The 26,416-nt window shown below is 58.2% G+C and overlaps 12 protein-coding genes across 12 annotated transcripts; 6 read left to right on the top strand and 6 right to left on the bottom strand.

Moving 5' to 3' along the window:
• Positions 1 to 565: 565 nt before the first annotated feature.
• On the bottom strand, positions 566 to 2,713 carry SCHCODRAFT_02733964 (uncharacterized protein; the record flags this gene model as incomplete). The annotated part of the gene is made up of 5 exons (XM_003032020.1): positions 566 to 766; positions 883 to 1,537; positions 1,586 to 2,471; positions 2,577 to 2,640; positions 2,699 to 2,713. The coding sequence occupies 5 exons, from the start codon at positions 2,711 to 2,713 to the stop codon at positions 566 to 568; spliced, it is 1,821 nt and encodes a 606-aa protein (XP_003032066.1).
• A 595-nt stretch (positions 2,714 to 3,308) lies between these two features.
• On the top strand, positions 3,309 to 4,266 carry SCHCODRAFT_02627085 (uncharacterized protein). Its single transcript, XM_050345389.1, has 5 exons — positions 3,309 to 3,391; positions 3,444 to 3,452; positions 3,506 to 3,530; positions 3,589 to 3,714; positions 3,763 to 4,266. The coding sequence occupies exons 3-5, from the start codon at positions 3,510 to 3,512 to the stop codon at positions 4,027 to 4,029; spliced, it is 414 nt and encodes a 137-aa protein (XP_050200195.1). The 5' UTR covers positions 3,309 to 3,391; positions 3,444 to 3,452; positions 3,506 to 3,509; the 3' UTR covers positions 4,030 to 4,266.
• Positions 4,267 to 4,296: 30 nt separating this feature from the next.
• Positions 4,297 to 5,669, bottom strand: SCHCODRAFT_02543025 (protein phosphatase 2A). The gene is made up of 6 exons (XM_050343618.1): positions 5,517 to 5,669; positions 5,378 to 5,461; positions 5,017 to 5,316; positions 4,713 to 4,965; positions 4,537 to 4,654; positions 4,297 to 4,482 (listed from the first exon to the last, which is right to left on the bottom strand). Exons 1-6 carry the CDS (start codon positions 5,601 to 5,603, stop codon positions 4,371 to 4,373), a joined length of 954 nt encoding a protein of 317 aa, XP_050200194.1. The 5' UTR covers positions 5,604 to 5,669; the 3' UTR covers positions 4,297 to 4,370.
• A 51-nt stretch (positions 5,670 to 5,720) lies between these two features.
• Positions 5,721 to 7,962, top strand: SCHCODRAFT_02627081 (uncharacterized protein). The gene is made up of 10 exons (XM_003031590.2): positions 5,721 to 5,796; positions 5,843 to 5,914; positions 5,963 to 6,023; positions 6,069 to 6,233; positions 6,281 to 6,479; positions 6,535 to 7,183; positions 7,235 to 7,372; positions 7,429 to 7,609; positions 7,669 to 7,761; positions 7,814 to 7,962. Exons 1-10 carry the CDS (start codon positions 5,746 to 5,748, stop codon positions 7,846 to 7,848), a joined length of 1,644 nt encoding a protein of 547 aa, XP_003031636.1. The 5' UTR covers positions 5,721 to 5,745; the 3' UTR covers positions 7,849 to 7,962.
• A 924-nt stretch (positions 7,963 to 8,886) lies between these two features.
• Positions 8,887 to 9,398, top strand: SCHCODRAFT_02501861 (uncharacterized protein; the record flags this gene model as incomplete). The annotated part of the gene is made up of 2 exons (XM_003031591.2): positions 8,887 to 9,051; positions 9,132 to 9,398. 2 exons carry the CDS (start codon positions 8,887 to 8,889, stop codon positions 9,396 to 9,398), a joined length of 432 nt encoding a protein of 143 aa, XP_003031637.1.
• A 436-nt stretch (positions 9,399 to 9,834) lies between these two features.
• On the top strand, positions 9,835 to 10,835 carry SCHCODRAFT_02627075 (N-terminal nucleophile aminohydrolase). Its single transcript, XM_003031592.2, has 5 exons — positions 9,835 to 9,901; positions 9,953 to 10,072; positions 10,123 to 10,187; positions 10,239 to 10,628; positions 10,679 to 10,835. The coding sequence occupies exons 1-5, from the start codon at positions 9,899 to 9,901 to the stop codon at positions 10,725 to 10,727; spliced, it is 627 nt and encodes a 208-aa protein (XP_003031638.1). The 5' UTR covers positions 9,835 to 9,898; the 3' UTR covers positions 10,728 to 10,835.
• SCHCODRAFT_02627072 (Fcf2-domain-containing protein) lies at positions 10,831 to 12,333 on the bottom strand. The gene is made up of 4 exons (XM_050345388.1): positions 11,947 to 12,333; positions 11,527 to 11,737; positions 11,281 to 11,463; positions 10,831 to 11,155 (listed from the first exon to the last, which is right to left on the bottom strand). The coding sequence occupies exons 1-4, from the start codon at positions 12,255 to 12,257 to the stop codon at positions 10,943 to 10,945; spliced, it is 918 nt and encodes a 305-aa protein (XP_050200193.1). The 5' UTR covers positions 12,258 to 12,333; the 3' UTR covers positions 10,831 to 10,942.
• A 366-nt stretch (positions 12,334 to 12,699) lies between these two features.
• On the top strand, positions 12,700 to 13,695 carry SCHCODRAFT_02689048 (uncharacterized protein; the record flags this gene model as incomplete). Its single annotated transcript, XM_003031593.2, has 5 exons — positions 12,700 to 12,718; positions 12,884 to 13,002; positions 13,064 to 13,123; positions 13,189 to 13,458; positions 13,519 to 13,695. 5 exons carry the CDS (start codon positions 12,700 to 12,702, stop codon positions 13,693 to 13,695), a joined length of 645 nt encoding a protein of 214 aa, XP_003031639.1.
• Positions 13,696 to 13,769: 74 nt separating this feature from the next.
• Positions 13,770 to 16,529, bottom strand: SCHCODRAFT_02627070 (methionyl-tRNA synthetase). Its single transcript, XM_003032023.2, has 11 exons — positions 16,431 to 16,529; positions 16,308 to 16,381; positions 16,219 to 16,261; positions 16,164 to 16,171; positions 15,918 to 16,113; positions 15,778 to 15,867; positions 15,678 to 15,729; positions 15,286 to 15,631; positions 15,027 to 15,233; positions 14,813 to 14,973; positions 13,770 to 14,760 (listed from the first exon to the last, which is right to left on the bottom strand). Exons 1-11 carry the CDS (start codon positions 16,505 to 16,507, stop codon positions 13,912 to 13,914), a joined length of 2,103 nt encoding a protein of 700 aa, XP_003032069.1. The 5' UTR covers positions 16,508 to 16,529; the 3' UTR covers positions 13,770 to 13,911.
• A 99-nt stretch (positions 16,530 to 16,628) lies between these two features.
• SCHCODRAFT_02627063 (OPT superfamily oligopeptide transporter) lies at positions 16,629 to 19,805 on the top strand. The gene is made up of 13 exons (XM_050345387.1): positions 16,629 to 16,683; positions 16,736 to 16,891; positions 16,951 to 17,053; positions 17,110 to 17,252; positions 17,311 to 17,344; positions 17,394 to 17,675; positions 17,785 to 17,893; positions 17,948 to 17,988; positions 18,058 to 18,155; positions 18,224 to 18,697; positions 18,773 to 18,913; positions 18,978 to 19,186; positions 19,248 to 19,805. The coding sequence occupies exons 1-13, from the start codon at positions 16,658 to 16,660 to the stop codon at positions 19,634 to 19,636; spliced, it is 2,205 nt and encodes a 734-aa protein (XP_050200192.1). The 5' UTR covers positions 16,629 to 16,657; the 3' UTR covers positions 19,637 to 19,805.
• A 117-nt stretch (positions 19,806 to 19,922) lies between these two features.
• Positions 19,923 to 20,510, bottom strand: SCHCODRAFT_02627062 (uncharacterized protein). Its single transcript, XM_003032024.2, has 4 exons — positions 20,394 to 20,510; positions 20,284 to 20,340; positions 20,006 to 20,232; positions 19,923 to 19,957 (listed from the first exon to the last, which is right to left on the bottom strand). The coding sequence occupies exons 1-3, from the start codon at positions 20,484 to 20,486 to the stop codon at positions 20,035 to 20,037; spliced, it is 348 nt and encodes a 115-aa protein (XP_003032070.2). The 5' UTR covers positions 20,487 to 20,510; the 3' UTR covers positions 19,923 to 19,957; positions 20,006 to 20,034.
• A 124-nt stretch (positions 20,511 to 20,634) lies between these two features.
• On the bottom strand, positions 20,635 to 26,409 carry SCHCODRAFT_02678522 (uncharacterized protein). Its single transcript, XM_003032025.2, has 16 exons — positions 25,933 to 26,409; positions 25,452 to 25,885; positions 25,160 to 25,406; positions 24,243 to 25,109; positions 24,115 to 24,173; positions 24,077 to 24,081; positions 23,969 to 24,030; positions 23,696 to 23,784; positions 23,093 to 23,642; positions 22,782 to 23,036; positions 22,542 to 22,715; positions 22,394 to 22,486; positions 22,184 to 22,334; positions 21,498 to 21,528; positions 21,227 to 21,386; positions 20,635 to 21,168 (listed from the first exon to the last, which is right to left on the bottom strand). The coding sequence occupies exons 1-16, from the start codon at positions 26,017 to 26,019 to the stop codon at positions 20,710 to 20,712; spliced, it is 3,723 nt and encodes a 1,240-aa protein (XP_003032071.1). The 5' UTR covers positions 26,020 to 26,409; the 3' UTR covers positions 20,635 to 20,709.
• Positions 26,410 to 26,416: the final 7 nt, after the last annotated feature.

Here is a 26,416-nt window from a genome sequence, read left to right as displayed (position 1 = left end):
ACCTTCTGTTGCTACCTCCAAGCCAATCCTGACCTATCTCCACACCACCTCTAAACCTTCACGGGCCGTCGTACTCCGAGATTGCAACCTCCGGACGCTGTGCATGACGAAGGATGGCGATGAGGACTGGATGGAATCAGAGGAAGGGTCGCTCGCAGGCCGAGCTTGCGGTGGTTGCTTCCGAGTCGCAGGTGAAGCACGAATTTGAGTCGCAGTAACGGCGTCTCTTCGAGTCGAACGAGGAGTACAGTGGGGAGAAGCGCGGACAGCTTGCGAAGACTCAGAACGGGAAAGAGACATGCGAGAAGTCGTTGTCGGTAGTGGAGAATACGACGTGGTAGCCTGAGCGGGCGGAGGTCCCATATCAATGAGCAGCGCAGGAGAGGACGACAGAACGGGGAGCGACGAGAGCGCAGAACGAGCAGCAGCAGCCAGAAGAGGAGACGATGAGCAGAGGTCGATGCAGATTCGAGTTTCAATCTGACGGGAAGTGTGCGAAGGTTGAGGTCGAGAGGAATGCGGAGAGCGAGATAGCGGGTAAGTCGGCGAGTGAGCAAGAGGCGAGTCAATTGGAGATGCGCGCAAAGGATGAGGAGAGCCAGAGCGAGGGAATACAGGAGAGGAGTGCGGAGGAGTGACTTTTGGCGAATGAATCTCGATAGGCCGCGGGAGCAACGCAATCGAAGGACGAGCACCAGAGACATCCGGAGGTCGAGCAGACGGCGCCAGCATAGACGTTATAGGAGGCTGGTACGAGCGAATCTTGCTATGTCGGGTAGAGGACAACCTAAGGCGCGTAGAGGACGTATCGCCACTATCTCGCGTCGACGACTCGCCACTATTTCGCGTCGACGACTCGCCTCGGCGATCCGCCAGACTGACCCTCGCAGCCTTTCGCCCAGACACCTCACTAGCCCTCTTCCTCCGCCGAGGGCCACTCTCGGGAGTCCGCAACGCCCCAGTCGCTGCATCCACTAGCTGCGACGCCGTACGCACAGTCTCAGCGAGGCGGTCGTGGAAGGCGGCGAGGGGCTTCAGGGGCTTGGTGCTGGATGGGAGGGTCGTCTGAGCGGTACACGGGCGGGTTGCGTTGACGTGAGATGTGACCGGCGTCTTGGTGTTGATGGAGAAGGGCGTCTTGAAGGCAGAGAAGGGAGCTAGTTCTGAGAAGGAGGAACGAGCATGTTTGGCAGTCGACGCAAGAGCGTTCTTGCTAGTCGGTGTGGACACCGCTTTCGAAGCAGCGTTGGAAGAAAGCGGTGAGGAGCGGTCAGCGTAAAAAGAGTTCTGTGCGTCGACAGAATCTGAGATGGTAGTCCTGTTGTGGTCCTGAATTTCTTCGGTGACATTCTCAGTGTCCGCAGCGATAGGAGGTTGGCGAGAGCCAAGTAGCCGGTCGCGGACGCTGGTCATGCAGAACGTCGGTGCTGGAGATGAAGCACGGCTTGTATGAAGCAGGGACGAGGACGCTTGTGGCACCTTCTTTGTCAGAACGGAGACGAAAGTAAGCGGTCCTGGACCAGTGAGCACCGCATCCCTCCGCATACATCAGCAAACAAGACAGGATATATGCGCGCCTACGCACTTCTTCCTCGCCATCCGACGACCTGGCCTTCCCGTTGCTGTCTTAGCTTTCGCACCTACGACGGACTCCTCCAGCGGCACCAGTTTCAGCGGGACCGTAGCCGACAACTGCGCGGGTTGCCGCCTGTGAGGTTTCTTGCCCAGAGGCGGTAGGATTGAGTCCGCAGCGCAGGTAGGGAGGTAGGCTTTCGGGAGCATCGGCGGAGCGTGGGTGCGCCATTTAGCGCGATAGTTCGATCTGGGTGCAGCGGTAGACGACGAAGCGGGAGCAGGTCGAGATGGCGAGGCAGCGTTGACAGCCCTCTGAGCCGCAGCAGCCCGGAAGTGTGAGATCGACCTTCCGAACCCGGCACGCCGTCTGGGATCAACGAGGTGGCCCGTCTTCCTCGGTCGTTTGGGAGGCTTGGTGGTGCCATTGGCAGCGACGAAAGTCAGGGGGATGCGGGGAGGCGTAGTCGGTAATTCGGGTTCGACAGGGACTGTGCCTCCGCACTCTAGGGCAGCTATGGTGAGACGGTGCGAGAGGGATGTCTTCCTTTTGCGCGGCGGAGCAGTGGCAGGACACCGCGGCGGAGAGCTGGCGAGGAGTGCGAGAGGCTCATCATCATTGTCGGGCTGATCGTCGGCGGCTAGACACAACTGGTCCTCTGCTTCGCCGGCGTCATCCTCCGAGGGCGCGTAGTCGTGGTCGCTTTCCGCGAAATGCACCCGTCGACGTTTGCGTTTTCCGCGATAGGTCTTCGTCCGTGCCGCAGAGCTTCGCTGCAAGAAGGCTTCAATAGTGAGAGGGTCCGAGTCCTTGGGCGAAGCGAGCTCGTCGACCAGAGGTCCATCCTCATCTTCGACGGCAACTGAGGTATCGTTCTTCCCCTCGACGTCCTCCGAAGCTACGACATCGATGTAGGCAATTGGCGGACAAGAGGGTGACCTGGAAATACGAGTGGCGTTGTCACGCCGAGAGCTTCTGAGGTTGTACGGGCGCTGCGACGGACTTGGACTCGTGTCGAAAATGCAGGAAGGCTCGACGGTGATGGAACGCTTGCGCTTCCTTCGCGTCTGACCTTCATGTAAGCATAGCATATACCCAGTTTCCCATCGCGTTTGGGCCGCTCACAGCACTCTCGAGCATCCTGGTGAACCGGATGGCTAGCGACCAGGAGGCTCACATGAAGGAAGAGGACAAGACTGGATTGATCCCGGGGGTCGGACCGGAAGCAAACTCGAAACAAGGGCTTCCTTTCGGGGATAGCTTTATGACTTCATTGTTGAACTTTGAGCACGCCTTGCGGGGAGGCGTTCCGCTGGAGGACCACAGCGGGTGGGCTTCCCACGCAGTGATGTGCCAATGCTTGACATCCTCTATACATCTTCGTACTGGAAGCTTCGCTCACGTTCGCTGCACGACCTCAAGACGCTTGAGCCCTGCTTTTCAAACTCTTTCTGTTGTCGCGCCCAAAGTTCAGCCCACGAACTTCCTCAATGTAGCCCTCAGCCAATCCCCTCCTCGCCGCTATCAAGCGCGCTCGGCAGCGGGCTTGGTGGAGGCCCCAATAAAGTCTGGTGCATTACGCTAATTCACGTGGGCATCAGCAGCCCGACGTGACGTCAGGCCCCAGTCATGCCTGCGCTCATAAAGCGCGGCGGCGGATGTGCACGTACCATCTTGCCTCTTTCCTCCGCATACACCTCATTCCACGACCGACACAACACACCAGACGATCATGCAAGCCATTCAGACTGCCACCCGCGCCTCTGCGCGCACTGCGTTGAGGGCTGCCGCGACCAGGAGCGGCGCGGTGGGTGTGAGGTGAGTTGCGCGTGTTGTGAGACGGAGAGGAGGATGCTGACGCGTCGAGCAGGTACAGCAGGTAAGATACTCGCAAGTCCTCCAGCTTGCAACCTAAGCTCATGACAGCACCAGCACCATGCACGACAACGACCCGAAGGTGTGTACATCCGCTGTCGCCCTGTGAGACCGTGAGCTCATGCCAAGCGCGCCGTCAGACCTTGGAGCTCGAGAAGCAGCGCAACCTCGCTGGCAAGCAGCACCACAGCGCGTCCGCCCCACACGAAGAGCACGCTCCGGGCTGGAACGAGCACCTCGCATCCGCGTCGGAAGCGTCCGTCAAGGTGCGATCACCTCTCCCATTCATCCTACCCAGACTCACCTTCTTGCAGGCCGACCAAGCCCCGCACGGCGACCCCGCCGAGATGCAGCGCAAGACCATCGACGGCATCAAGCGCCGCCACATGCACGACGACAGCTCCGAGCCCACCACCGCCTCCTTCTCGCGCGACTCCGTCGAGGGGCCGTTGTCGCAGGGTGGCGCCAAGGAGTTCGTGAAAAAGACCGTGCACGAGGAGACTACTGAAGTTGTCAAAGATAAGAACTTCAACCCGACGATGGCCGAGGAGTTCGTGAAGGCCGACCGGGGAGATCTATGAGCTGGGTCGAAGAACGTTGGATTGGAGCGGGTAGCGTCAAGTTGGAGCAGTCGCTGAATCTGTATCATCCTCGCACGAAGCCTCGAATTAACCATGTACCATAGTCAAATCAGGACTTACCTTCGCATGCACAAGTTACCTACCTTTACCATGTACTATACTCTTGCCAGTCGCTCGAATGTCACTGTGCTCTAGTCTTCCAGCGCACTCGTCCGTCTTCGATTGTGGTATGCGAGGTAAATACAATTGTAAAGCTGAGCGAAAGGTGCACAGATTATCTTCAATCGATCTTCCTATGAGAATTACACTATGGGCACGGCTCTAACATCACTGGATTCGGGTTAGCATGGCGCGGAAGGGTCGCTTAGCTCTGAGACACTCACGAGGAAATAGTCGGGTACACGACGCGACACGAGCGGCTCGCCTGCTCTCGGCGCGGGGTCGAATTGCAAGCTGTGGAGAGGTATGAGGTGACGAAAAAGGCGGCAGGATGGATAGGAGACGCACAAGCTGTACGACAACTTCTCATCGATCTCCATGATTGCGGCCTGGTTGCCGCATCTGTAGCAGTAATTCGGTGCACTGAAGATGGTGACCACATTCCTATCCTGCCCCCAGCTGTAGCCTGCGATGTTGTTTCGCTGTCAGTGACATCACAGCAAACTCCGGGCTTAGGCACACACCCTCCATGACAAGTTGGTGCGCCCGGGCCACCAACGTCAGACCGTTGTTGTGGTTGAACGCCTCTGAGATATCCTGTCCGAAGGTGTAGCCGGCGCCGCGCGGCGAGATCCCCCAACCGCAGCGGTCGTCTGGGTCGGACCAGAGCAGGTCGCACATGGGGCCCTCGTGGGGCACTTCTTGCACGCGGTCGATAGACCGAACGTGGTCAAGCGTGTCGATCGACGGTGACAGCCCACCGTGGAGACAGAATATCTGCAGGCAATGCGATCAGCGGGTGCCTACCACGCCACGGCTGGCACGCACTTGTTGGTCGATGAGGGCGGTGAGAGGGAGGAAATCAAAGAGATCGGTGAAGAAGCGCCACACGTTCGCGTTCCCGTACTTGCGCAGGCACTCGTCGTAGAAGCCGTACACCTGCGTGATCTGGCGGGACTCGTGGTTGCCGCGGAGGATGGTGACGCGGTCGCGGTAGCGCAGCTTGAGCGCGACGAGGAGGGTGACGGTCTCGACGGAGTAGTAGCCGCGGTCGACGTAGTCGCCCATGAAGAGGTAGTTGGTGTCGGGCGAGTTGCCGCCGATGCGGAAGAGCTCTGATAGGTCGTGCTGGGGCGCGGTGATGATGATGAGACGCCAGAAAGCGCGCGGATGGGACGCGGGTGCTCACAAACTGGCCGTGGATGTCTCCGCAGACGGTTACTGGGCAGCGCACGGGCTGCACATTGCTCTCCTCCATGAGGATCTCCCTCGTCTGTAGGCTATAGTCAATCCTTTGCGCGCAGTCATCGGTTATCGCGTGCCCGCACTTTGTCGCAGAGTTTCTTAACATCGGCCTCCGAGAGTTGTTTGCATTGGCTGAGCTGCTCGATCCAGGCATCGACTTCGCCTTCCATTGTTGCGGTTTTTCGGGAAGAGGAGATGAGGGTATTGAACAAGGAATGAGATCTCGGGAAGGCGCGTGACGCGCTGAAGTCACGGCGGGATGTGACTTTGGATGCCCAATTTCGCGACTTGTACGCGTTCTCATCTAAAGCCATGTCTGCAGCAAATCTAGGAGACGTGCAGGCGCAGTACGCGACGGATGAGGTGCGTCATGACTGCTGAAGCTGGGGCCCATACTGAACAAATACAGTACGGTCGTCCGTTCATCATCTTGCGCGAGCAAGCAAAGAAAACGCGTACGCATGGTGTAGAAGCCATTAAGGTCAGATCGTTCATCGAGGGGAGGTTCCCTATCTGACAAGTGTCCTAGTCGCATATTTTGGCGGCCAAGACTGTCGCCAACATCATACGGACATCGCTGGGCCCGCGAGGTACGCGTCTTCCCCTCCCATCAGTCTTTGCCTAACATTCTCCAGGCCTCGACAAAATTCTTATCTCCCCCGATGGAGACATCACCGTCACAAATGACGGCGCGACGATCCTCGGCCAGATGGAGGTCGAGCACCAGATCGCAAAGCTCCTTGTTCAGCTGTCCAAATCGCAGGACGACGAGATCGGTGATGGAACCACTGGTGTAGTCGGTGTGTGGCTTGTCCACCATGTTTATTCTTGCTAATACAGTTGATAGTCCTTGCTGGCGCGCTCTTGGAGCAGAGCGAAGCGCTGCTTGACCGCGGCATCCACCCCATTCGCATCGCTGACGGGTTCGATCGCGCATGCCAGGTCGCCTGCGAGGAGCTCGACCGGATATCCGATCGCGTCGAATTCTCGCGATCCAGCACCGAGAACCTCGTCAAGACGGCTATGACTTCCTTAGGAAGCAAGATGTGCGCTCACCAGCCGTACTTCCCACCCAGCACCTCACTTACATACCCTCTGCAGCGTCTCGAAAGAGCACCGTCAATTCGCCGAGATCGCCGTCGACGCCGTGCTTCAAGTCGCTGACCTCGAGCGGCGCGACGTGCTGTTCGACCTCATCAAGGTCGACGGCAAGGTCGGCGGCTCGCTCGCAGACACCGCGCTCATCAAGGGCGTCCTCGTCGACAAGGACTTCTCGCACTCGCAGATGCCGTCCCAGGTCCGCGACGCGCGCCTCGCGATCCTCACCTGCCCGTTCGAGCCCCCGCGCCCGAAGACGAAGCACAAGCTGGACATCACGAGCGTCGAGGAGTACCGCCACCTGCGCGAGTACGAGCAGGGCAAGTTCGCGGACATGATCAAGCGCGTGAAGGACGCGGGCGCGAACCTGGTCATCTGCCAGTGGGGCTTCGACGACGAGGCGAACCACTTGCTGATGCAGAACGACTTGCCCGCTGTGCGATGGGTGGGTGGCCCGGAGATTGAGTTGATTGCGATTGCGACGCAGGGGCGGATTGTTCCTCGCTTCGAGGACCTTACTCCGGAGAAGCTCGGTCGGGCGGGAGTTGTGCGTGAGGTGACCTTCGGTACAACGCGCGACAAGATGCTCGTCATTGAGGAGTGCGCCAACACGCGGGCGGTCACGATCTTTGTGCGCGGAGGCAACAAGATGGTGTGTCTAGAATTCCATGAACACTGAGCAGAATTGCTGACTGCTACATAGATCGTCGACGAGGCGAAGCGCGCTCTTCACGATGCCATTTGTGCCGTCCGGAACCTCGTCGTAGACAACCGCGTCGTCTACGGTGGTGGTGCCGCTGACATCAGCGCCTCCATCGCCGTGTCGAAGGCTGCAGATGAGGTCAGATGGACCAAAATGTTATGCCGAAGCCGGCGCTGACCACGCTGTTGCAATAGATTCCCTCCATCGAGCAGTACGCCGTCCGCGCGTTCTCTGCTGCACTCGAGTCCGTGCCATTGGCATTGGCAGAAAACAGCGGCCTCTCGCCCATCGAGACACTCGCAGAGATCCGCAGCCGACAAATCAACGAGGGCAATTCGAGGCTGGGCATTGACTGCTCGGGCAAGGGCAACAACGGTGCGAATTATATTCGGTAGCTTCAAGGTTTCTTTTCTCATCTTGATTTCGATATACAGACATGAAGGAGCAGTTCGTATATGACCCGCTTGTGTCGAAGCGGCAGCAGTACTTGCTCGCGACGCAACTCGTCCGGGCGGTGCTGAAGATCGGTGCGTCCTGTTGTGCATCCTTGTTAGTTTCCCTGAACTAACGGTTCACCAGATGATGTGATTGTTGCTGGCGAGGCTGAAGAATAGAGAAACATCTGTATCCATTAGTAACTTACTCCGTACTACATACTGACTGCTGCTTGACTATTGCATGGCTGACTGCGGCCACAAATGCTCTATGGCCACGCTGCTCTTCCAGTGCAATATTTTTGCGGGAGATTCGGAGTTCTCCCGATCCCCGAGACGGGTGCTTTCCAGCATTTGGGACACCCTTTGGACGGAAGGAAGAAAGTTTATGGTGCCTTTTGTCCCGAAGGGTTTACGAGGGCTGTGAATTTTTCCACGCCACGAGGCATTTTGCTTCCAACTCCTTCCGGAGTTGTTGTACATCCCCACGGAACCCCCGTTTCTCCCCCGCCCACTCAGCCGCACAACCTCGCAGAGCCGCTCTCCGAAGTTCGGAGGCCTCTCGACCGGTAGGTATACTTGACAATGCATACGCCTCTGCACGCAGGATGCCCAAAGACTCGTCCACGATTCGCTCGGTGAAAGTCGGTGAGTGATAGAAAATCGAGGGTTGCTGACGGTGTTCATTTCGGAGGTCAAGGAAAGCGAAGGAAGGGGGGGGGCGACTCGCGAGGGTGGAGGCAAAACACATTGCACCTCCTTGCTGCGCACTTGTATTCCGGCGGAATGTGCGCCATGGAAACCGCGCCGTCGCCCCCTCGACGCGCATGGCCATGTCAGGCATGCCGTCATGGGGGGGTGGTAAGCGCGGTATAAGAGGGGACGCGCGCGTCTCGGTACCGGTTGGCCCTCCCGTCCTACACTCAGATGCCCATGGGGCGACGACGCTCATTACAGGCTTTACTCGCCGCGCTGACCCCTCTGGGGCTCGCGGACGGCTCAAGACGACGCAGCTCATCGTCCTCTGATGAGGGATCCGCTGAATCAGACGCCTCGGACTCCGCATACGCCTCTTCGTCCTCGTCCTCCTCGTCTTCATCAGGGCATAGCCCGGACGAGGAAGCGCCCCCGTCCCCCCTGCCGGACTTCCTCGATGAGGATCCATTCGCGCCGCCCCCACCGCCAGTTGCATCGCCCGAAACGTCGTACTACGACGAAATGGACAATTTTGCATCCTACTACGCCCCGCCACCTCCGCCGAAGCCCTCGGTGGCGCTTCCCTCCCAAATCCTAGCCCGCTCGACGATGAAAAGTGGTAGCGACTCCCGCAGCCGCACGCCCTCGTTAGTGGAGCTCACAAACGCGCGCCTCCCCCGACGCATGGTGAGTCCTGCGTCCTGAGTTTCGACAGGCGTCACTTTCGCGCGCATAGCACCGATGGCTGACCGAAATTGCTTTTTTAGGTGCGCCGCGGGCGAGTAGGTGCGCAGCTGCCGGTAGAGCCGTGGGCGGACGAGGGGGCTGAGAACATGTACGCGGCGCCGGTGCCAATGTACGTCGGCCGGCTTGGCGCTGCAGAGAGCAGCCGCCCCTCGTGGCGGCAGCGGACGATGAGCGCGCCGTCACCGGTCCGGCCATCTCCTCTGCATCACTCATGTCGAAGCGAGGGCACCGTCGCGCGCTCGAAATCGGGCCCTCACCAGCCGTCGCCGCTGTCGCGCGCCCTCTGATGCCCGCATAGAGGGCCTTCATGCGCCCCAAAATCGCTCGTAGGTCCAGGGGCTGCGGCGTTGTTTTCGGGCGAACTGTTCGCGATTCACACTCGTTTTTACACTCTTTTTTAGAACTCTTCCATCTCGCTCATGTCTCGCCTGTATAACATACCCGCACGCCTACTCTATACCTGCGTCTAAGTCGTCCAGGTCAGTGGTATCTATCTATCTTATAGACCGCCTCGCCAGTTGTATCGCTACACTCTCGTTACATTCGTTCGTTACTGTACCCGCCTCGATGAGCCTTGTGCTTATAACATCTATATGCATGTCGGTTATACAGAGAATTCCAAGGTGGAGAACTGGAAGTACGAATAATTGTGGCGTCGCGTCGTACAGGACCGTGACCGCCAGCATGTCACGCGCCGCGCGTCTAGAGATCTGACGCGTCCAACGTCCTTGGGCTTCGCCCTCATACTGCTTTATCCATCCCTGTTCCCCGCTGTCCTCTGCCCAACATGGTGCGCATACATGTCCTGATCATGGATTTATGCTAAATGCGTGTCCTCTAGTCGATCATGGAATACAACGGTGGCTCCGTCATAGCCATGGTGGGGAAGGACTGCGTAGCCATTGCGTCCGATCTGCGTCTAGGGAACCAGGCGCAGGGTATCTCCACGCACTTTGAGAAGGTTCGTCTTGCAAGCCCTTCATAACCGCTCATCTCCTCACCTGCATCGAGATATTCCCAGTCACAGATCGCACTTACGTCGGGCTCGCCGGATTGGCCTCTGATGTCCTCACATTGTGCGTTCCCATCTTCACCTACCTCTCCCCCTCAACTCACATCGACCCCAGACGCGAGAAATTCCGCTTCCGCGTAAACATGTACACCATCAAAGAAGAGCGCGAGATCCAGCCCGAGACCTTCGCCCACCTCGCCTCCTCCACGCTCTACGAGCACCGCTTCGGGCCGTACTTCATCGAGCCCGTCATCGCGGGCATGCAGAAGACGCCCTCCGGCGGATACAAGCCCTTCATCGCCGCCGCGGACCTGATCGGGTGCTTGAACTTCGCGAAGGACTTTGTGCTCGCGGGGACGGCGAGCGAGAAGCTGTTCGGTGTGGCGGAGAGCTTGTGGGAGCCGGATTTGGAGCCGGAGGATTTGTTTGAGACGATATCGCAGACTATCATGAATGCGGTGGACCGGGATGCGTATTCTGGGTGGGGGTGTATTGTGCATGTCATGTACGTACCGGGCCTCTACTGTCTGTTTTTGTGGCTAACGGTCTCATCAGAACACAAGACAAGGTCATCACCCGCACATTGAAGGCCAGAATGGACTAGATACTTGTACTTTTATTGTCAGCACTCTCCAACGCATCATCTGTACTTTGCAGGATCGTCTTGACCGTCGTGGTGGCGCACCAGAATCCGACTTCGACCTGAATGCACAACGGTAGGTTCGAATGACCGCGCGCATCGATATCGCAGTACACAGCATCAGGTAGTACAACATGTACATGCTCTTCCCCCCTCCTCCTAGCCTCCACGCCTCTCTCCTACCACTTCGTCCTCCTCTGCTTCCCAAACCTCGTATTCCTTCCCGCCGCCCCCCTCTTGCCCTGCAGGTCCCCAAACTTGCGCTTCGCATACCGTGTGGCTTCCGCGTCGTCGACAAGCTCGTCCACGAGGGAGCGCTTGCGCTCCGCGCGGGTGAGGTTTTCTGACGATGCGCCGCCGAAGGGGAGTGGGGAAGGGACGATGGTGCCGATCTGGGGGAGATGGTTGGGATCAGCGTTTGCTTAGGCATGATCCAACAAGGTGAAAGTGAAGGGGGGTGAGGGGGCAAAAGTGGACAGAGGTACAGAATGAACGCAAGTCAGACGCGTGCACTCACCGCAAAATGCTTCGGCAGCCCCTTGATGCCCTTCCCCTCGCCCTCGTCCTTCCTGTAGAAGCGCTTCGGGTCGAGCTGGTTCCGCAGCCGGAGCGCCTCGACCTCGCGATACAGCCGCGGCAGGTCGGCCTCGGGCGGCGCGGGGAGGTCGAACCAGGCGGGGCCTGCGGTGCGCTTCTTGAGCTACAAGGATTGGATTAGCATGTGTCGTACTCGCACGGATGTTGCGGAAATGAGGCCACACACCTCCTTCTTCTCCCTCTTCGTCAACGGCTTGCCCGACTTAGTCAACTCTGGCGGGCCCTCTGGCGGCGCGGGCGCAGCGAAGTCGGCCATAGCCTTCTCGGCGCGCTCTATCTCGGGGTCGCGGAGGGAGAGGGGGACCTTGCCCTTGCCTATGCGGTCGAAGGTGAAGTAGGACTTGTCCGCGGTGGAGAGCTCGAGGCGGGGGAGGCGTCTGGGAGGAGGTGTTCAGTTGGGTGTGATAAAAAGTGGGGAGGGAATGGGAGAGAGATTGGGTGAGAAGGTTGGAGCGGTAGGAGGATGAGCAAGGTAGGAGGGACAGGACAGATGGGAAGCGCGCGAAAAGGGGAGGGGAGGGACAAGTGAGGGAGGAGGGACAGGCAACGAAGGGCGAGGGAGGGAATTGAAGGCATGATAACGCACTGCTTTTTGAACTCCTCCGCGCCCGGCTCTGTGTCCAGCTGTATCACATCCTCCTGCTCGTCGATCGCGTCCCGCGATGATGATTCCTTCTCTGCAGCGGCGGCGATGTCTCGCGCTTTCCTCCACAAGCCCTCAAGTGCTTCAAGCGTCATTTCGGGTGGACATGATGAGGACGAAGAGCTAGCGGCACTGCTGGACGCAGAGTCAGAGTCCTCAGAACCAGAGTCGGAATCATCAGAGTCGTCCGAGGATTCGTCCTCTTCGTCTGAGGGTGCGCCCTCTGCTGGCTGAGGTTCTGGACCTTGTGTCATGAGAGCATCTTCCGCCGCATCCTCGACCGTAGTTGGAGGAGTAGGTAGAGCGTCGTTCGCGTCGACGAGGTCAGCGGGCACGGGGGCAGGAGAGGACATTGTTCTTGCGGGGGAACTCAATGATCGACGGAATTTGGTCAGCCACGTGCGGCGCACGCGACATTGCGGGCGCTTATTCCGCCCGCAACACCTGAAGTTGAACTTTACCAATCACTACCACCGGCCAATCACTGCAATCAAACCGCCAACCCGGGTCTCGCACTTGAGTGGATTGCATCTGGAAGATGCTTTCAGGTCCGCCGAGGTTGACCAGCTGCTATGAAGAAGTCTGTTGCGCGACTTTTCAAGGGCATTGGCGCGCAGAAGACTGCGGCTCCTCCTCCTGCTCCCGACGTTAGCAAGCCTAAGTCAGAAGGCCTGCACATCTTGCTTGACTCTCCCTATGGGGACCGCGCGCTTGAGTGAGTTGAGTACTGTTGACTCGCCACACAAGGAATTTCTGACCGCCCGTGCGCCACACAGCGTCGTCCTCCTTCACGGGTTAAACGCACATTGACTCGACTCCTACACTGACCGAGAGACCGGTGTCTGCTGGCTGCGCGACTTACTGCCTCAAGACATTCCAGGCACGCCCTACCGCTTGCTCTCGTATGGCTACGACACGTCGGTGGACGAGACTAAGCCGATGGAGCACGTTGTGCACGATTTCCTACGCCGGCTGAGCGACCTTCGGGAAGATACAGAGGTAAGTCAAATCGAACATGCATATCTAATTTTCTTGAACCGACTCATTCACATCATCGCAGACAGAAATGCTTCCCATCTTGTTTATTGCTCATAGCCTGGGTGGTATCCTACTGAAGAGCGTACGTCCGCTTCAGGCTATGCTCTTGACCTCGTGCACTCGTCTTACTTATTCCTCGTATCGCAGGCCCTAGCTATCTCCTACGACACGCACGACGCCATCAGCAATGCACTCGCGACCGCCTTCTTCTTCGGCGTGCCCTCAAACTACGTGCGCGATTACGAGCGCGTAGCCACCGAAGAAGTCGACGATGCCGCGCAGACGCCTCTTATGCGCGCCTTGCGGCAAGACCTCCTCTTCCTAGGCTCGACGAACGTTAAGTTCGACGAGGCTGGACTGCCCGTGAAGTACCGCTGTCAGTATTTCTTGGAAAGTGCAGGAGAAGTGGGCATGCGGGTACGTTCGACCATATAGACTTTAAGGCATCCAAGACTATCGCGCTAACCATAACCTCAGGAGCTAGAGGAAGGTGAACTCGCTCGCCTGCCCTCACAGGACAAGGTCAAGCTAAGCAAGGGACATGGGCCTATGATCTGGTACTCACGCCGGGATGAGCCTGATTACCAGCGCGTTGTAGCTTGCGTGAAAGCAGCTGTCGAGCGCCTGTTGGCTGATCCCACGACAGTTCTTTAGCTATGCACATCACCGCTGTATCCTGGTTGTACACTTTCCGATACCCATGGACTATTCTGAATTGTAGCACACAGTTTCGAGGGATAGCATCGTGTTGAGTCGACGCGAGTACAACAGCTAGGTCTACAACCTAATGCTACAGGTGATCATCGTTGTCGAGGATTTCGAAATGACTGCATCTTATCCAACAACGGGTTCCTTCAGATAGCTGGCGCTTCAAATGGTCGGCGCGGCCTTCGCCAGCGTCTCCAGCTCGCCCTTCAGGCCCTTCAGCGTCTCTACCTCCGCCTTGATCTCCGCATCCACCTCCGCCGACTTGGGCTTTGCCTTCAGCTCGCGCACCTTCTGCCCCTGCTCCGCAATCCTCGCCTCCAGCGCCTCCATCGCAGGCGTCTTCACCGCCGCTGGCACGTCCGTCTTCGCCGCCTTCTCTTGCTTGTCCGCCTTCGCCGCCTTCTTCGCCGCGCGCTTGCTCTTCGGCGCCTCCTCCTCCTTCCCGCCGTCCGCCTCGGCCCCGCCGAACCGCGCGCGCCACGCCTCCGCCTGCTTCTCCTCGATGCGCTTGAAGAGGTGCTCCGGCGTGCCCAGCACATGCCCCGCAAGGATGTCGTTGCCGAACGCCTCAGGCACGACGCGCGCGGGCGCGTTCAGCTGCGCGAGCATCGCGTTGCTCGTTGCGGGCATGTACGGGTACACGAGCACGGAGAGCACGTAGATGAGGTTCACCGCGCGCGCGAGGACCTGCGCGCAGCGCGTCGGGTCCTCGATCATGAGCGCCTTGCCGAGCTTGGAGGCCTGGAGGTAGCCGTTGCCGCGCGCGGCGAGGGCCATGATGGTCTGGAGGCCGGCGCGGAGCTTGACGGCCTCCATGTTGGCGGTGTATTCGGCGAGGAGGTTGTTGACGTCGGCGATGAAGTCGGCGTCGTTGACATCGTTGGGGCTGTAGGGCCCTGGCGCGTCCCCGCCGTCGGGGACGATGGAGTCGTATTGTGAGGTGACGAACTTGAGGGCGCGGTTGACGAAGTTGCCGAAGTTGTTCAGCAAGACGTTGTTGTTGGCGGCGATCTGAGAGGAAAAGTTGGTGACGGTAGTCATGGCTGCCAAGGTCACTACTCACGAATTCTGACCACGAAAACATAGCATCGCCGGTCTCTGGGCGAGTGGAGAGCAGGTAATATCTCCAGACATCTGAGGGCACGCCAGTCTCCTTTGCGGCAGGACCGAAGACACCACGGTTCTTGCTCTTCGAGAACTTGCCATTCTCGTAGTTCAGGAACTCTGCAGAATGACAGTCAGATTGATGTCTACAGAAAGTAGAAGGCTGAGCATACCAGTGGTCGACAAGTGGTGCAACATGGTCCAATTCCTGCCGTCGCCCAGCTCCACTGACGGGAAGTAAACGGTGTGGAAGTATACGTTGTCTTTGCCCATAAACTGATATAAGTTGACATGCTCCGGGTTGAACCACCATTGTCGCCATTCCGGCGTGTAGTTCGCCGTAATTGACGGATAGCCAATCGGCGCATCGAACCACACATCTGCTAGGGGTCAGTTTCTCGCCACAAAAAAGCCAACCACGTCTCCACTCACACAACACCTTATCCTTCATCCCCTCCAGCGCCTCGTCCACCACCGGCACCGGCACACCCCACGTTAGATCTCGCGTAATCGCCGTCGGCACCAGCCCGTTCTTCAGTCTCGGGTCGATGATCTCGCCCTCGCTGTTGATGACCGCGTTCGGGGACCACTTGCCCTTCTTCCACGTCGCCTTGATCCACTCCTCGGTCTTGGGCTGGATCGCGTTGAGCTTGAGGTACATGTGGGAGGAGATTTTGCGTGTGACGACGTGCGTTTTGTCGACGAGGCAGCGCGGCTTGATGAGGTCGATGGGGTCGAGGGTGCGGCTGCAGCCGTCGCATTGATCGCCGCGGGCGTCCTGAGAATCGTCAGCGGGAGTGTGTGGAAGGCATGAGGAAACGCACGTCGTAACCGCAGTGCGGACAAGTGCCTTCAACGAAGCGATCGGCAAGGAATCTGGCGGGGAATCAGTGAGGTGAACCAACAATGAAGCTGATCACGCACTTCGGGCAGCCTTCGCAATATGTCTGCTCCTTGTCCTGCTTTTCAAGATAACCATTCTTGTAGAGATTGGTGAAGATCTCTTGCGAGATGCTGGGCTATATGAGCAGGCGCAAGGATATACGATCGGGCTGATCGCTCACGTCGTGTGCCAGGGGGTAGATGTGCGACCGAAGTAGTCGAACCCAAGGTTGAACCACTCATACGTGGCGACGTGAAGGGCGTGGTACTTGTCGCATAGTTCTTTGGGGGTGATCCCCTCTTTCAACGCTTGCGTCTCGGTAGCCGTGCCGTATTCGTCGGTACCACAAACGTAGAGGGTTCTCCGGTTACGAGTGCCTTGGGGTATCTCTCAGTGCATCGCTCCGTGTTACAAGCAGCCGCCTTACGGTTGTATCTGAGGACATGTGAGCACTAGTCGCGTCGATCATCCGGTGTACTCACCGGCTAAAGACATCGGCACTGAGCGTACTCCCGATGATATTGCCTAATCCTTCTCAGTGCTACCCAGGACGCTCTATCATTCAGCTCACCAAGATGAGGGACGTTATTGCAGTACGGTAGGGCAGAGGTGATCAGGATGTTGCGCTCCCCCTCCTTCGGGAGACTGTCTCTTGAGTTCAGTAATTGGGCCGGTGACAATGACGGCCACGCACATTGCAGGATGTCCGGGATCAGGCACATCTCTGAGTATACCATCCGCTTGACGGATTTTCTGTGTTTTCTGGGCCATGGTGGCGAGGGACAAGGTGACTCGTCTCGGTGATGATGCGATCCATCAATTAGCGTGAGCATAAGCGCCCGTCGGGCTCAGTCAGCGCGCGGTGGCCGCCGATAAGATTCCACCGCGGCTTGTCTCCTCCCCTCATCCCGCCGCGTGCCAATGGGCCTCTCAGATATATGGACGCAGTGAGCAGTGATTTCCCCCTCGTTCTGAACGCAACATGACGGCCTACTGCAGATGGGGACCTCGGGGGAATGGTGGCGACGAGCACCCTGACGGCGAACGCGCCTCTCCCGAGTTCACAGGCAAGGCGGTGGTCATTGGCCTCGCCATAGGCTGCTTGCTATGCTTCACGAACCTGTACTTCGGCCTGCAGACCGGCTGGATTAGTATGTGAGTTGCATGCCTCCTCATCCGCCGAACGCATACCAACGCTTCCCCCCTCCATTTAGGATGTCCCTCCAGTCCGCACTCATAGGCTTCCTCATCTCGCGTCTGCTCCCCACACCCCTGAGCGCGCAGGAGCTCATAGTCGTCCAGACCACCGCAGTCGCAGTCAGTGATTGCGCCATCCCCCCTACCCGTCCCTCCCTCATGCCCGCGTATCCCAGACAGGAACTATGCCGCTCGCGGCAGGCTTCGTGGGCATCCTCCCTGCGCTAGGCCTCCTCTCAGAAGACCGGGACGGCGTACCCCCCATACACCTCTCATGGTGGAACGCCATAGCCTGGTCCCTCTCCGTGGCTTTCTTCGGGTACGTCCGCTCGCTACTCTGCGCCGAGTAACAGCTGAGTTCGTGTGGACCAACCCAGAGTGTTCTTGTCCCCGCCGATTCGCAAGCAAGTTGTACGTCAGTACTCTGCGCCTTTGTGGCACCCTGTGACCTCGGTCGCAGATCATAGAAGAGAAGCTGGCCTTCCCGTCCGGCACGGCTACGGCGCAGCTCATCTCGGTCCTTCATAAGTTACCCCCGCCAGATACCGAAGGACTGCACAGGCGCCGAGGGTACCAGCACATCAGTGCGGAGGACCCAACCATCCACGACGAAGCGACGTCCGTGGAAATCGAAGACGAGGACGTCGATGAGGAGACACCTCTCTACAACGTTTCCAGCACGGTACAAAATGACGGCTGGCGCACGCTCACATGGAGCTTCTTTGCGTCAAGCGCGCTCACTGTATGTTCAGTCTTCTCGTCTTCCTCCATCATGCCTCCACCGTTCTGCGAAGCTACTGTCATGCGCCTGCAAGGGGAATCGCAAGCCGATGTGCTAATCGTCTTCCCAGCTCTTCGCATACTTCTTCCCCGTCACCTTCGCCTTGCCCCTATTTGGCACCGCGTTGGCTAGCCACTGGCTTTGGTACTTCACCCCCAGCTTGTCCTACGTCGGACAAGGTACGCGTGGTTCAGAGCATCTTTGCGATCTAGAGACTCACTGCGGCCGCGCAGGAATCATTATGGGGTTCCCAACGACGCTCAGTATGAATCTGGTACGTCTAAACCTCTTGCCTGACTGACCTCAGCATTTTTGCTATCAACACCGTGCTGATCCTCTACAGGGCATGTTCGTAGGCTGGGCAATCCTATCCCCAATATCCAAACACAACGGCTGGGCCCCGGGACCGGTTGGTGATATGACCACAGGCGCCAGAGGATGGTGGGCACATTCATCGCTCCCTGTGTTTCCGCATGCTAACCCTTCCCTCCTTCTTTTCCGGCTCTTAGGATCCTCTGGACCTCCCTCGCCATAATGTGCACGGACAGCCTCGTCTCCCTCCTTCCCGTCATCTACGAATATGTCGTCGATGTCTACTCCCGCCTTCGCTCGCGCGGACACCGCTCATCCGCCGACGGCTACACTCCCACCTCATCCGGTCGTTCAGCCTCTGCAGGCGCACAGGGTCGCTCTGTCTCCTCCGACCGACACCCCTTCGGTGCCTACCCAAATCTCATCCACCCTGCAAGTCACCCGAACGCAAGCTACTCAAATGCAAGCTACTCAAACGGAAGCTACAACAAGGAAGACAGCGAGGTCGAGACCCCCGACCGCCTCGTGCCCTACAGCTGGGTGCTCTGGGGCCTTGGGGCCAGCGTCCTGTTCGGCACGATCCTCGTGTGGGCCGTATTTGGGCACGAGGGGATTAAGCCGTGGGCTACGTTGCTTGGGTTCGCGCTGGGTGGGCTGTTGAGCGTGCTGGGGTGAGTGGAGAACCGTGTACAGTCCCCTGACCCAAGGACAGATCCTATCGAACCTGAGCTAATATCCATCCTCAGCGTCCGCGCCCTCGGCGAGACCGATTTGAATCCTGTCTCCGGTCTAGGCAAGATCTCGCAGCTAGTCTTCGCGTGGGTGCAGCCGGGCAATATCGTCGCGAACATCATCGCTGGCGGTGTAGCGGAGGCAGGCGCGCAGCAGTGAGTATCGCCCTTCTTGTGTGCGGTGCCTCGATGTCAGTTGCAAGGGCTGACAACCAATCAGAGCGGGTGACCTCATGCAGGACTTGAAGACTGGGCACCTTTGCGGCGCGTCACCGAGAGCGCAGTTTTATGGACAACTCATCGGCTCGACGGTCTCGATTCTGGTCACGACGACGGCGTTCAGCTTGTACACACGCGCGTACGAAATTCCCGGACCGTCGTTTCCGGCGCCGACAGCATACGTCTGGCTAAGCCTGGCGAGGCTGCTGCGTGAGTGACATCCCAAACCCCTCCAACAACCCCTCACTGACTCCTCCCTCCCTCATCCCAGGCGACGGTACCCTTCCTGTCAAAAGCGGCATCTTCATGCTCGCCTTTGGCCTCCTCTTCGCCCTCATCGCCGCCCTCAAGACCTACGCTACCCGCGCCTCCCGCCCCTGGGCTAAATACGTCCCCTCCGGCGTCGCCTTCGCCATCGGCTTCCTCAACACGCCGTCCTTCTCCATCGCGCGCCTCATCGGCGGCATAATCGAGCATGTCTACCGCACGCGATACGCGAGGGGACGCGAGGATATTTGGTTGATTGTTGTCGCTAGTGGGTTTGTGCTGGGCGAGGGCGTAGTGAGCGTGGTGTCGCTGGTGCTGAGGACGTGCGGGGTGGGGGTGGCTAGTTGTTGGGGGTGCGGGCATGGGATGTGTGGGGGGTGTCCGGCGCATTGAGAGGTGGGCGATAGTGAAGGAGGATGACGGTGGTATGTATGGACTGGGTATGTTCAGTTATGTATCTGGAATGTCAGGTATTTATGCATGGCAGTATGATGGATACTGTATCCTTGAGCGGACGGGGGCCTCCACTGTTCGGGTTTAGAGCTAATTCACTGCATCGTCGAGACCGGCTATGGTCGCACTCATATTTGACTGTGCGGATCCTTGTACGGTGCGTTGTGAGAGCTTCCGAGTGTGAGGATAGACGCGGTAGGGCGACGTGGGGTATCAAAGATTATAAGATCCATTGCATAGTCTGTATACAAGCCGAAAGTCCTGCATGATTGGTAAGGACATGGCCCATGACCCAGACAAAGTACGCACCATGAAGCCAACCCAGATATGACCATTCCTCAAACCTCCCCCGCTGCAGGGCCGCCCCACAACCAGTAGCCGATCTTGAAGGACAACCATAACGCTATGAATACGACTACCACAAGCATTGCTATTCGCCATGGCCGTATTGCGCCCTGGCCGCCGATACCGAACGCCTGGCCGGCCCTGCGCGATGAGGCTGCTAGGGAGTCGGCAAATGAAGAGAAGCGGTCGTTCTGAAAGTATTTCATCAACACCCACTCTTACTGTAGATAAATAGCACGCACAGTATCATCCAGCATCAAGTTCTGCCTCTCGACGTCGCCATGAATGTCAGTCGTGATCTGGGGAGGGCGTAAGTACTGGGATTACGATCAGCGATGCTGTCGAGCGTTACTCCACGAAGAGTCCGGATCTTGGAGTGCAAGCTGTCGAGTCGCTCATCGTTCTGGCGCTCGTAGGTATCTTCGACGCGATCTCGGGCGTTCATTGTGCGCGGGGATGGAAGTCAGAGTGATGGATATTGTTTACGTGACGACATTGACTGAAGCTTCGGATAATGCCGACCCACGATCACGTGCGCATGTTCGACTTCAAGTTCAACTTCCAACGTGCGCAGTGCGCTCACAACAGTCAACGTTTGCTGTTCTGGCAGGAAGAGCGAGAACCAGGCTTTGAAGCGTATGGAGAGTACATGAGATATATGCACGTATCTACTCGGTCGGCGTGGGCCGCTTCTCATAGATGCCGTCCTTCTCCCTTGCTTCTTCCATCCAGTGCGGAGGTTCACCAGCCATTGTACGAACCATCTTGTCCAACTGCTCCTGCGTAAGCCGCTTGCGAAGGCGGCTGGGAGGGTGTGTGCTGACAAACGCAATGAAGCCAAGGCCAGGAGCCCCAGGGTAAAAAGGTTCCGGGAGCCATTTCGCATCATCGGGTTCTACGTAGGCGAAGTTCACCTCGAATCTGAGGCCGAAATAATGCTTCACCATTATCGTCATCAATGGGAGCTTCAAGGCGAAGGCGGTGTTCGTGTTGTAATCGGGGATAGAATGCTGGATGGTTTCGTGCACGAAATTGAGCCCGATTGGCCATCCATAGTGCCATACCCTGGTGCTGGATGCGGATCGCGGCGGAGGGATGGGGATGTCTCCGTGATCAGGTTTAAGTCTCTACAGAAATTGACTGTCAGTCGTTGGCAGTGCTCATTGAGATACGTCGGCCGCCTACCGGAAGTATACCGTTTTCAGGCCGTAGGGCCATGACTTCCTCTACCGTCTGCCAACCTGTCGGATGCGCCGACAGATCAGTAGCGATTTGCTCCAGGTTCTGGTCTTTGAGCTGTCCATTGGCATCCTCAGACGTGATGGTGACCTCCCCGGCCACCTTCCTGGGTACCAGCAAAGGGTTGTAGACGGTGGTGAGTCTCGCGCTCAGCGCTGACTCGCTTATATAAAAGCAGACCACGCCCGCAATGCATGCATAGCACGGGCTCGCTTACGTTTTCCCGTCGTCCCGCAACGCGGCCAATGCTGTGAGGCGGTCAGGGCTAGGGATAATGAATCTGAATCATACATTCCAGTAGTGCCACACAATCATCATGTCCATACGCGTACGGCTCGTCGAAAGATCCATGATCACTAGTCTACCCTCTTTCTGATATCCTCGCGCCATCGAGGCTCTTCGCTTCAAAAAATTCCCGCATGAGCATGTCTAGCTGCTCGTGCGTCGGTCGCTGGTGGAAGACACTAACGAGATGACGGGAGGAGGCAAGACGCGAGCTTGCGGCATGTGCCGGCGACTTTCCAAAAGAGGCACTTTATGTCTCTTGGTCACAACATTGTCGATGTTTGTCCCCACCCTTATCCTCTGGACCACCGCTCGCTCCCTCGCAACGCCGTGATGACCTGGCGTTTCCTGGGACATACTAGCTATGTGACCAAAGCGCGTAGCGGGCATACCATCACGCTGGCGGACAATCCGATGATTTGTGCGCCCCGCCTCTTTCCCGTTCTCGCATCACGGCGGGTAAGCCGGATACAGAAGTCGTGTTCGAGACTCCCGGATGATCGGCCACCATCGTAGCAAGCTCAGGAAGCCATGGAAGACTCGGAATCGGCCGTACAGTTGTCGTCAACATCCGGTTGGTCTAATACCTGAAATCTCTTCAATCTCCTCCAGTGATACCAAGCGTGCGATCTGCGCCGCGATTCGTCTGTTGTCCAGGAAAATGGTACTGTGTAGGGACACTCTTATCCTTGAGCGTGCCCGCAGACGAGCGGATGAGATGCCTGATGAATAGCAGCGTGTAGACACCGCAATCAACGCTATTTGTTTGCTGTGGGACCTGAAAGTCCGTGAATAAGGAACGACGGTAGGGCGTGCTTTGGGGCTCACGTTGAAGCCTTGACTAATGTCATTCCAATCGTCTTCCTCGACTATATCCCACCCTTTCTCCTCGCAGAATGTGTTGATGGCCGTCAAGGCTTGCTGCCGATGTACAGTCAGAAGATGATATCCACGCTAAAGCGCAGCGAGTAAGTACCTGATTCAGCGCGGTAAGCTGCTGCTCACTCCACGCGTGCGATGCCAGACTATCGAACCCGGTCGAGATTCGGGCGTCATTATCGATATGAAGCACGAAGAAATGGTTGTTGTGTGATACTGGAATGACAATGCGTGGCCAGAATTCGGTACGGCGAGGTTGTCGAAGCGCAACCTGAGCATAAATGTAAAACGCAGCACGTGCTGTCAGCTAGATAGTGAATACGTAGCGCAGGTTTACCTTGCGTAGTATGTCGACCGCCTTGTCGGTCTGATTCCTTATGCAGCGGAAAGAGAAATCGACTGGCATGATGACACAGTCGTCAAGGGTGCATGTCGTATTCCATGCCTCGCTGAGGAAATCTATGACTGTGTCGCACAGCCATACCCCGGGGCCAAGACAATTGACATGCTCTGGGTGCAGCTTGATGCCAGTCGACAGTTCGGAGCGTTGAGCGCAAGACCGAGCATGGCATTTGGCGGAGGAGGTAACAGCCTATGCGATTGTCCAGTCAGTTTTATCAACTCATAGCATCCTGCGTCACGGCATACCTCCTTGAGCAAAGTTGGTGTAACGGGGAATGAGAGCAACGCTTGTTTTATGTTGATGGAGGCAAGGTCTAGTGCTGTCGTGGCATTCCTAAGCAGTAGCCTGAAGTCCCCGAAGACTTGATAGTATGAAGGCGGGCATAGTGACGAAGCACTGTCCGCGTCAGCTATAGCAAGACGCAGGGCATCCGTAACTGCGCGCAACATTCGGATTGCAAAGCGTATATCACAGTAGTCGATGTACGTCCCGGATGAGATGTGACCGTGCGCGCGTTCAAGCAGGGAAGTGGCCGCACGGGCGGGGTCACGCAGAGCAAGCGCGAGGTCTTCGGTGAGAGGGGCTGTGCTCGATAGTGTTCGAAGACGGATATCGACCATTTGCAGCCGCTGGATAAAGGCTGTGGGCAGTTCTGTGCCCGACGGAAGATGCAGCTCCGGGAGGATGTCGCCCTCCCAGAGAGCGACGTCGGCATGTGAGGGTGTACGCTGTTGCTCGATAGCGGATGGGATCTGTATGCGAGGGCGTGGTTTGGCACCTGCCGCCCTGCGGAGCCTGCGCCGCTAGAGGTGAGCGAGCGACGGATGCCAAGCCCACTGGCGACGCACCTTGCCGACCGTTCCGCATTCCTGCGTCTGTAGTCCGGGTCATTCTTGTGCAGCTCTCGGAACGCCCGAGCACGAATAGCAGCCTTAGTCTGAGAGGGAGTTCGAACCATGTCGTTGTAGCGCGCGAGACGGCCGGAATGACTCGGGCGACGACTGCGACAATTCCCGTGGTAACGATGACCCCACGGGTTCTTTGCGAGACTATATTGCGTTCGTACGTTCGTACGTGAGAATATCCGCGTGTCGAAGGGCTCAGGGCACCCAGAGCCTCACCTCGAAGTCTGAGGCGGGGGCGGAGCGGGTCGCATTACCACCTTCAGTCGACCAGCACCACCCTGCACGATGTTAGCGGGCCAATATGGGTATACTCGCAGGACATACAAGGTCTGCTGGGGTACGCATGCATGCGAATCACATACCTGATCCTCACACGCCGCTGGCTTTGAGACGGAGTCTGCTCATCTATGTCTAGTCGTCTCTACCAAGCGCCTCAGCATAATCAGAAATCTACGACGTACACATCCCCCGTATGCATCGCCAGACATACGCGCCCCTTCGCCTCGTCGAACGCCAGTGACTGACACGCGTGCGCCTCGAAGGGCAGCGCCAGATGCGGCGGCAGCAGCGGCGCGATCACCGGTTGTCGCTTCTCCACTGTCGTCTGGCTCGCAGAAGCCTTCGTATCAGGGGATACCAGTTTGCCATACGTGCTCAACGCCTTGCCATCTGCCTCTAAGGATATCGCTGAGGCCCCGAAATTGCTCACCGCCGGCGCCCCGAAATCCGCCTTCACCAGCGCGAAGATGTCGTTCTCCCAGTTGCGCTCGAGCCACACCGCGCGCCGCCCCGTGCGCCCAAGACACACGGCGTCGAGGCCAACGAGCGGATCCATGCGGAAGGTCTGGATGTCGGTGGACGCGAGTTGCGCGCTTGTACTCGCCGCCGTGCTTCGCCGCCTCGTCGGCAAGCTGAAGAACATCGCCCGCGCCCCCGCCTGCCCGCGTGAGCCAACATATGCGCCATGGAAGGCCAGGAGGGCGAAACTGCACCGCCCGCTCGCCGGGTCTATCTGCACGTCAGAGGCGTAGGTCTGCAGCCGGATGGGCACAGTGGGCACTTCGTGTCGATGTACCAGCGGGCCGAGCTCGACGGGACGCGGTGCAGGCGAGGTAGGTGGCGGCGGGGACGAGGGCGAGGACTGAGGTGGGGAGCCGCGGCGGCTGCGTAGGGCAGGGATGGGCGTGTGGGCGCGGATGCTCTCCGCATCTGGGGGCTCCTCGGCGTCGAAGAGCTCGGTGGGAAGGGCGTGAATGTGGGTGGTTAGGGATGCAGTCCGGCCAGGCGAGGTGCTGAGGAAGAGGATGTGGCGCGGCTCGACCGCGCCGCAGAGCCGGAAGTGCTTTTGGTCGGAGGTCTGTGGTTGGTTCGATAAACGTCCGATGGGATGAAAGAAAAGAGGCGTACCTGCGGTAGTTTCGGATGGACTAGCAGATGGACGCAGGTGCGTGTGTTAACGAGGAGAATTTCGTAGGAGGGCACTTGCTGCCCTTCGAATTTCGCGAGGCTGACGGCGACGATGTAGTCGGCAATGTGCACCTCGGAAAATGTGCCTTCGTGGCTAGGTCGGCATATTGACGCCACTAAAGAGACCTGCGGAGGGTCGATTTCGTCTGCGCTCTTGCTGGCGGGAACGCGATATATATCCAGAAATCTGTTGCCGGTGAACAAGACAATAATAAATTTGGTAGAGGCTCACTCTGAGCGTCCTGGCGCCCTGCCGATAATCGCAACAAGCGCGTCGTCCGAGTCTCTCACAAGGCCTGTGGCGAAGTTCAGCGCGCCAGGTGTCTCGAAGCAGTGCTCGCGTCTGTAGCCATTATTGGCGAGCAGCCAGACAGTGAAGTATGTCATGCTGGTCAGCGAGCGCGAGAGAGTGCAGAGACGGTCATTTGGTAGCAGCTCGGAGCGAAAGACGATGTTGCCGTGCTCGATGTGGGTGATGCGGGGGCGAGCGAAGACGGGCCGGCGCCAGTTGCGGTTGAGGCGCAGGGCGTGGACTGCGAGGTGACGAAGCTCGCGGGCGGGTAGCGACGAGCGAGGGGTATCAGGACGGAGTGGAAGAGGAAGATCGAGGGGGATCTGGTGCCACACGTAGTCGCTGGACGCGAGCGTGTGCAGCGCGCGACATGTCTGAACGTTTTGAGTACGGAGGCCCGGAAGGAAAGGACGTGGCGCACCTCGGTTAGGCGAAGCACATCTTCGACGCGAAGCCAGTAGCAGATGCACACGATCACGTCCTCCGGCAAGTCGATGAGGTTCACCATGAGCGTGCATGCATCGATGAAGGGGGATGGTGGCGAGTGCTCAGTGTGTTCACGATGGCTTCCAGCGAGTCCCGTCCTCGATAGTCTCGCCTCGGAGGATAGTGGGGAAAGCGCAAGGGTGCATTGTGGCCCTGAACTTTGGATTGAAGAGCTTCGCGACTTCGTCACTTGCCGAGCACCTCATGTCGGAGATCGGCCGAGTGCGGACCGACCGGGGGCGGCACCGATAAGATAACGGCCAGATGATCAGCGCGAGACCGAAGAAATTCAAGAAATCGTCCGATGCGCGAGATGGGTGAGGCGGACTGGGAGGGTAGACAAGGGTCGAGGCTCGAGATGGCGACGAAGGGCTACCATTGGGGACTGGGGCCGCCGCGAGGAGGAGGACATGGTGGTT

The sequence above is a fragment of the Schizophyllum commune genome, assembly GCF_000143185.2.
Source record: "Schizophyllum commune H4-8 unplaced genomic scaffold SCHCOscaffold_6, whole genome shotgun sequence".
Classification (NCBI taxonomy): Eukaryota; Fungi; Basidiomycota; class Agaricomycetes; order Agaricales; family Schizophyllaceae; genus Schizophyllum; species Schizophyllum commune.
The sequence above is the reverse complement of the archived record's forward strand: the minus strand, read 5'-3'. Positions and strand labels throughout refer to the sequence as shown.

Bases quoted from the DNA above. Each gene is read 5' to 3' on its own strand.
- SCHCODRAFT_02627085 (XM_050345389.1), top strand. From the start codon at position 3,510: ATGCACGACAACGACCCGAAG. The intron at 3,531-3,588 runs GTGTGTACATCC...GCGCGCCGTCAG, and splicing joins TGCACGACAACGACCCGAAG to ACCTTGGAGCTCGAGAAGCA. The intron at 3,715-3,762 runs GTGCGATCACCT...ACCTTCTTGCAG, and splicing joins CGTCGGAAGCGTCCGTCAAG to GCCGACCAAGCCCCGCACGG.
- SCHCODRAFT_02543025 (XM_050343618.1), bottom strand. From the start codon at position 5,603: ATGGAAGGCGAAGTCGATGCCTGGATCGAGCAGCTCAGCCAATGCAAA. The intron at 4,966-5,016 runs GTGCGTGCCAGC...CATTGCCTGCAG, and splicing joins CCGCCCTCATCGACCAACAA to ATATTCTGTCTCCACGGTGG. The intron at 4,655-4,712 runs GTGTGTGCCTAA...ACAACATCGCAG, and splicing joins GCACCAACTTGTCATGGAGG to GCTACAGCTGGGGGCAGGAT.
- SCHCODRAFT_02627081 (XM_003031590.2), top strand. From the start codon at position 5,746: ATGTCTGCAGCAAATCTAGGAGACGTGCAGGCGCAGTACGCGACGGAT. The intron at 6,234-6,280 runs GTGTGTGGCTTG...TACAGTTGATAG, and splicing joins TGGAACCACTGGTGTAGTCG to TCCTTGCTGGCGCGCTCTTG. The intron at 7,762-7,813 runs GTGCGTCCTGTT...ACGGTTCACCAG, and splicing joins CCGGGCGGTGCTGAAGATCG to ATGATGTGATTGTTGCTGGC.
- SCHCODRAFT_02627075 (XM_003031592.2), top strand. The intron at 10,073-10,122 runs GTTCGTCTTGCA...ACCTGCATCGAG, and splicing joins TCTCCACGCACTTTGAGAAG to ATATTCCCAGTCACAGATCG. The intron at 10,188-10,238 runs GTGCGTTCCCAT...CATCGACCCCAG, and splicing joins GCCTCTGATGTCCTCACATT to ACGCGAGAAATTCCGCTTCC.
- SCHCODRAFT_02627072 (XM_050345388.1), bottom strand. From the start codon at position 12,257: ATGACACAAGGTCCAGAACCTCAGCCAGCAGAGGGCGCACCCTCAGAC. The intron at 11,464-11,526 runs GTGTGTGGCCTC...CAATCCTTGTAG, and splicing joins CGAAGAGGGAGAAGAAGGAG to CTCAAGAAGCGCACCGCAGG. The intron at 11,156-11,280 runs GTGAGTGCACGC...CATCTCCCCCAG, and splicing joins GGCTGCCGAAGCATTTTGCG to ATCGGCACCATCGTCCCTTC.
- SCHCODRAFT_02627070 (XM_003032023.2), bottom strand. From the start codon at position 16,507: ATGGCCCAGAAAACACAGAAAATCCGTCAAGCGGATGGTATACTCAGA. The intron at 16,262-16,307 runs GTGAGCTGAATG...GAGAAGGATTAG, and splicing joins CAATAACGTCCCTCATCTTG to GCAATATCATCGGGAGTACG. The intron at 14,761-14,812 runs GTGAGTAGTGAC...TTTTCCTCTCAG, and splicing joins TGTTTTCGTGGTCAGAATTC to ATCGCCGCCAACAACAACGT.
- SCHCODRAFT_02627063 (XM_050345387.1), top strand. From the start codon at position 16,658: ATGGGCCTCTCAGATATATGGACGCA. The intron at 16,684-16,735 runs GTGAGCAGTGAT...GGCCTACTGCAG, and splicing joins CTCTCAGATATATGGACGCA to ATGGGGACCTCGGGGGAATG. The intron at 16,892-16,950 runs GTGAGTTGCATG...CCCTCCATTTAG, and splicing joins CAGACCGGCTGGATTAGTAT to GATGTCCCTCCAGTCCGCAC.
- SCHCODRAFT_02627062 (XM_003032024.2), bottom strand. From the start codon at position 20,486: ATGAACGCCCGAGATCGCGTCGAAGATACCTACGAGCGCCAGAACGAT. The intron at 20,341-20,393 runs GTAACGCTCGAC...CGCCCTCCCCAG, and splicing joins AGATCCGGACTCTTCGTGGA to ATCACGACTGACATTCATGG. The intron at 20,233-20,283 runs GTGCGTGCTATT...AAATACTTTCAG, and splicing joins ACTTGATGCTGGATGATACT to AACGACCGCTTCTCTTCATT.
- SCHCODRAFT_02678522 (XM_003032025.2), bottom strand. From the start codon at position 26,019: ATGGTGAACCTCATCGACTTGCCGGAGGACGTGATCGTGTGCATCTGC. The intron at 25,886-25,932 runs GTGCGCCACGTC...CAAAACGTTCAG, and splicing joins ATGTGCTTCGCCTAACCGAG to ACATGTCGCGCGCTGCACAC. The intron at 21,387-21,497 runs GTAAGCGAGCCC...GCTGGTACCCAG, and splicing joins TTGCGGGACGACGGGAAAAC to GAAGGTGGCCGGGGAGGTCA.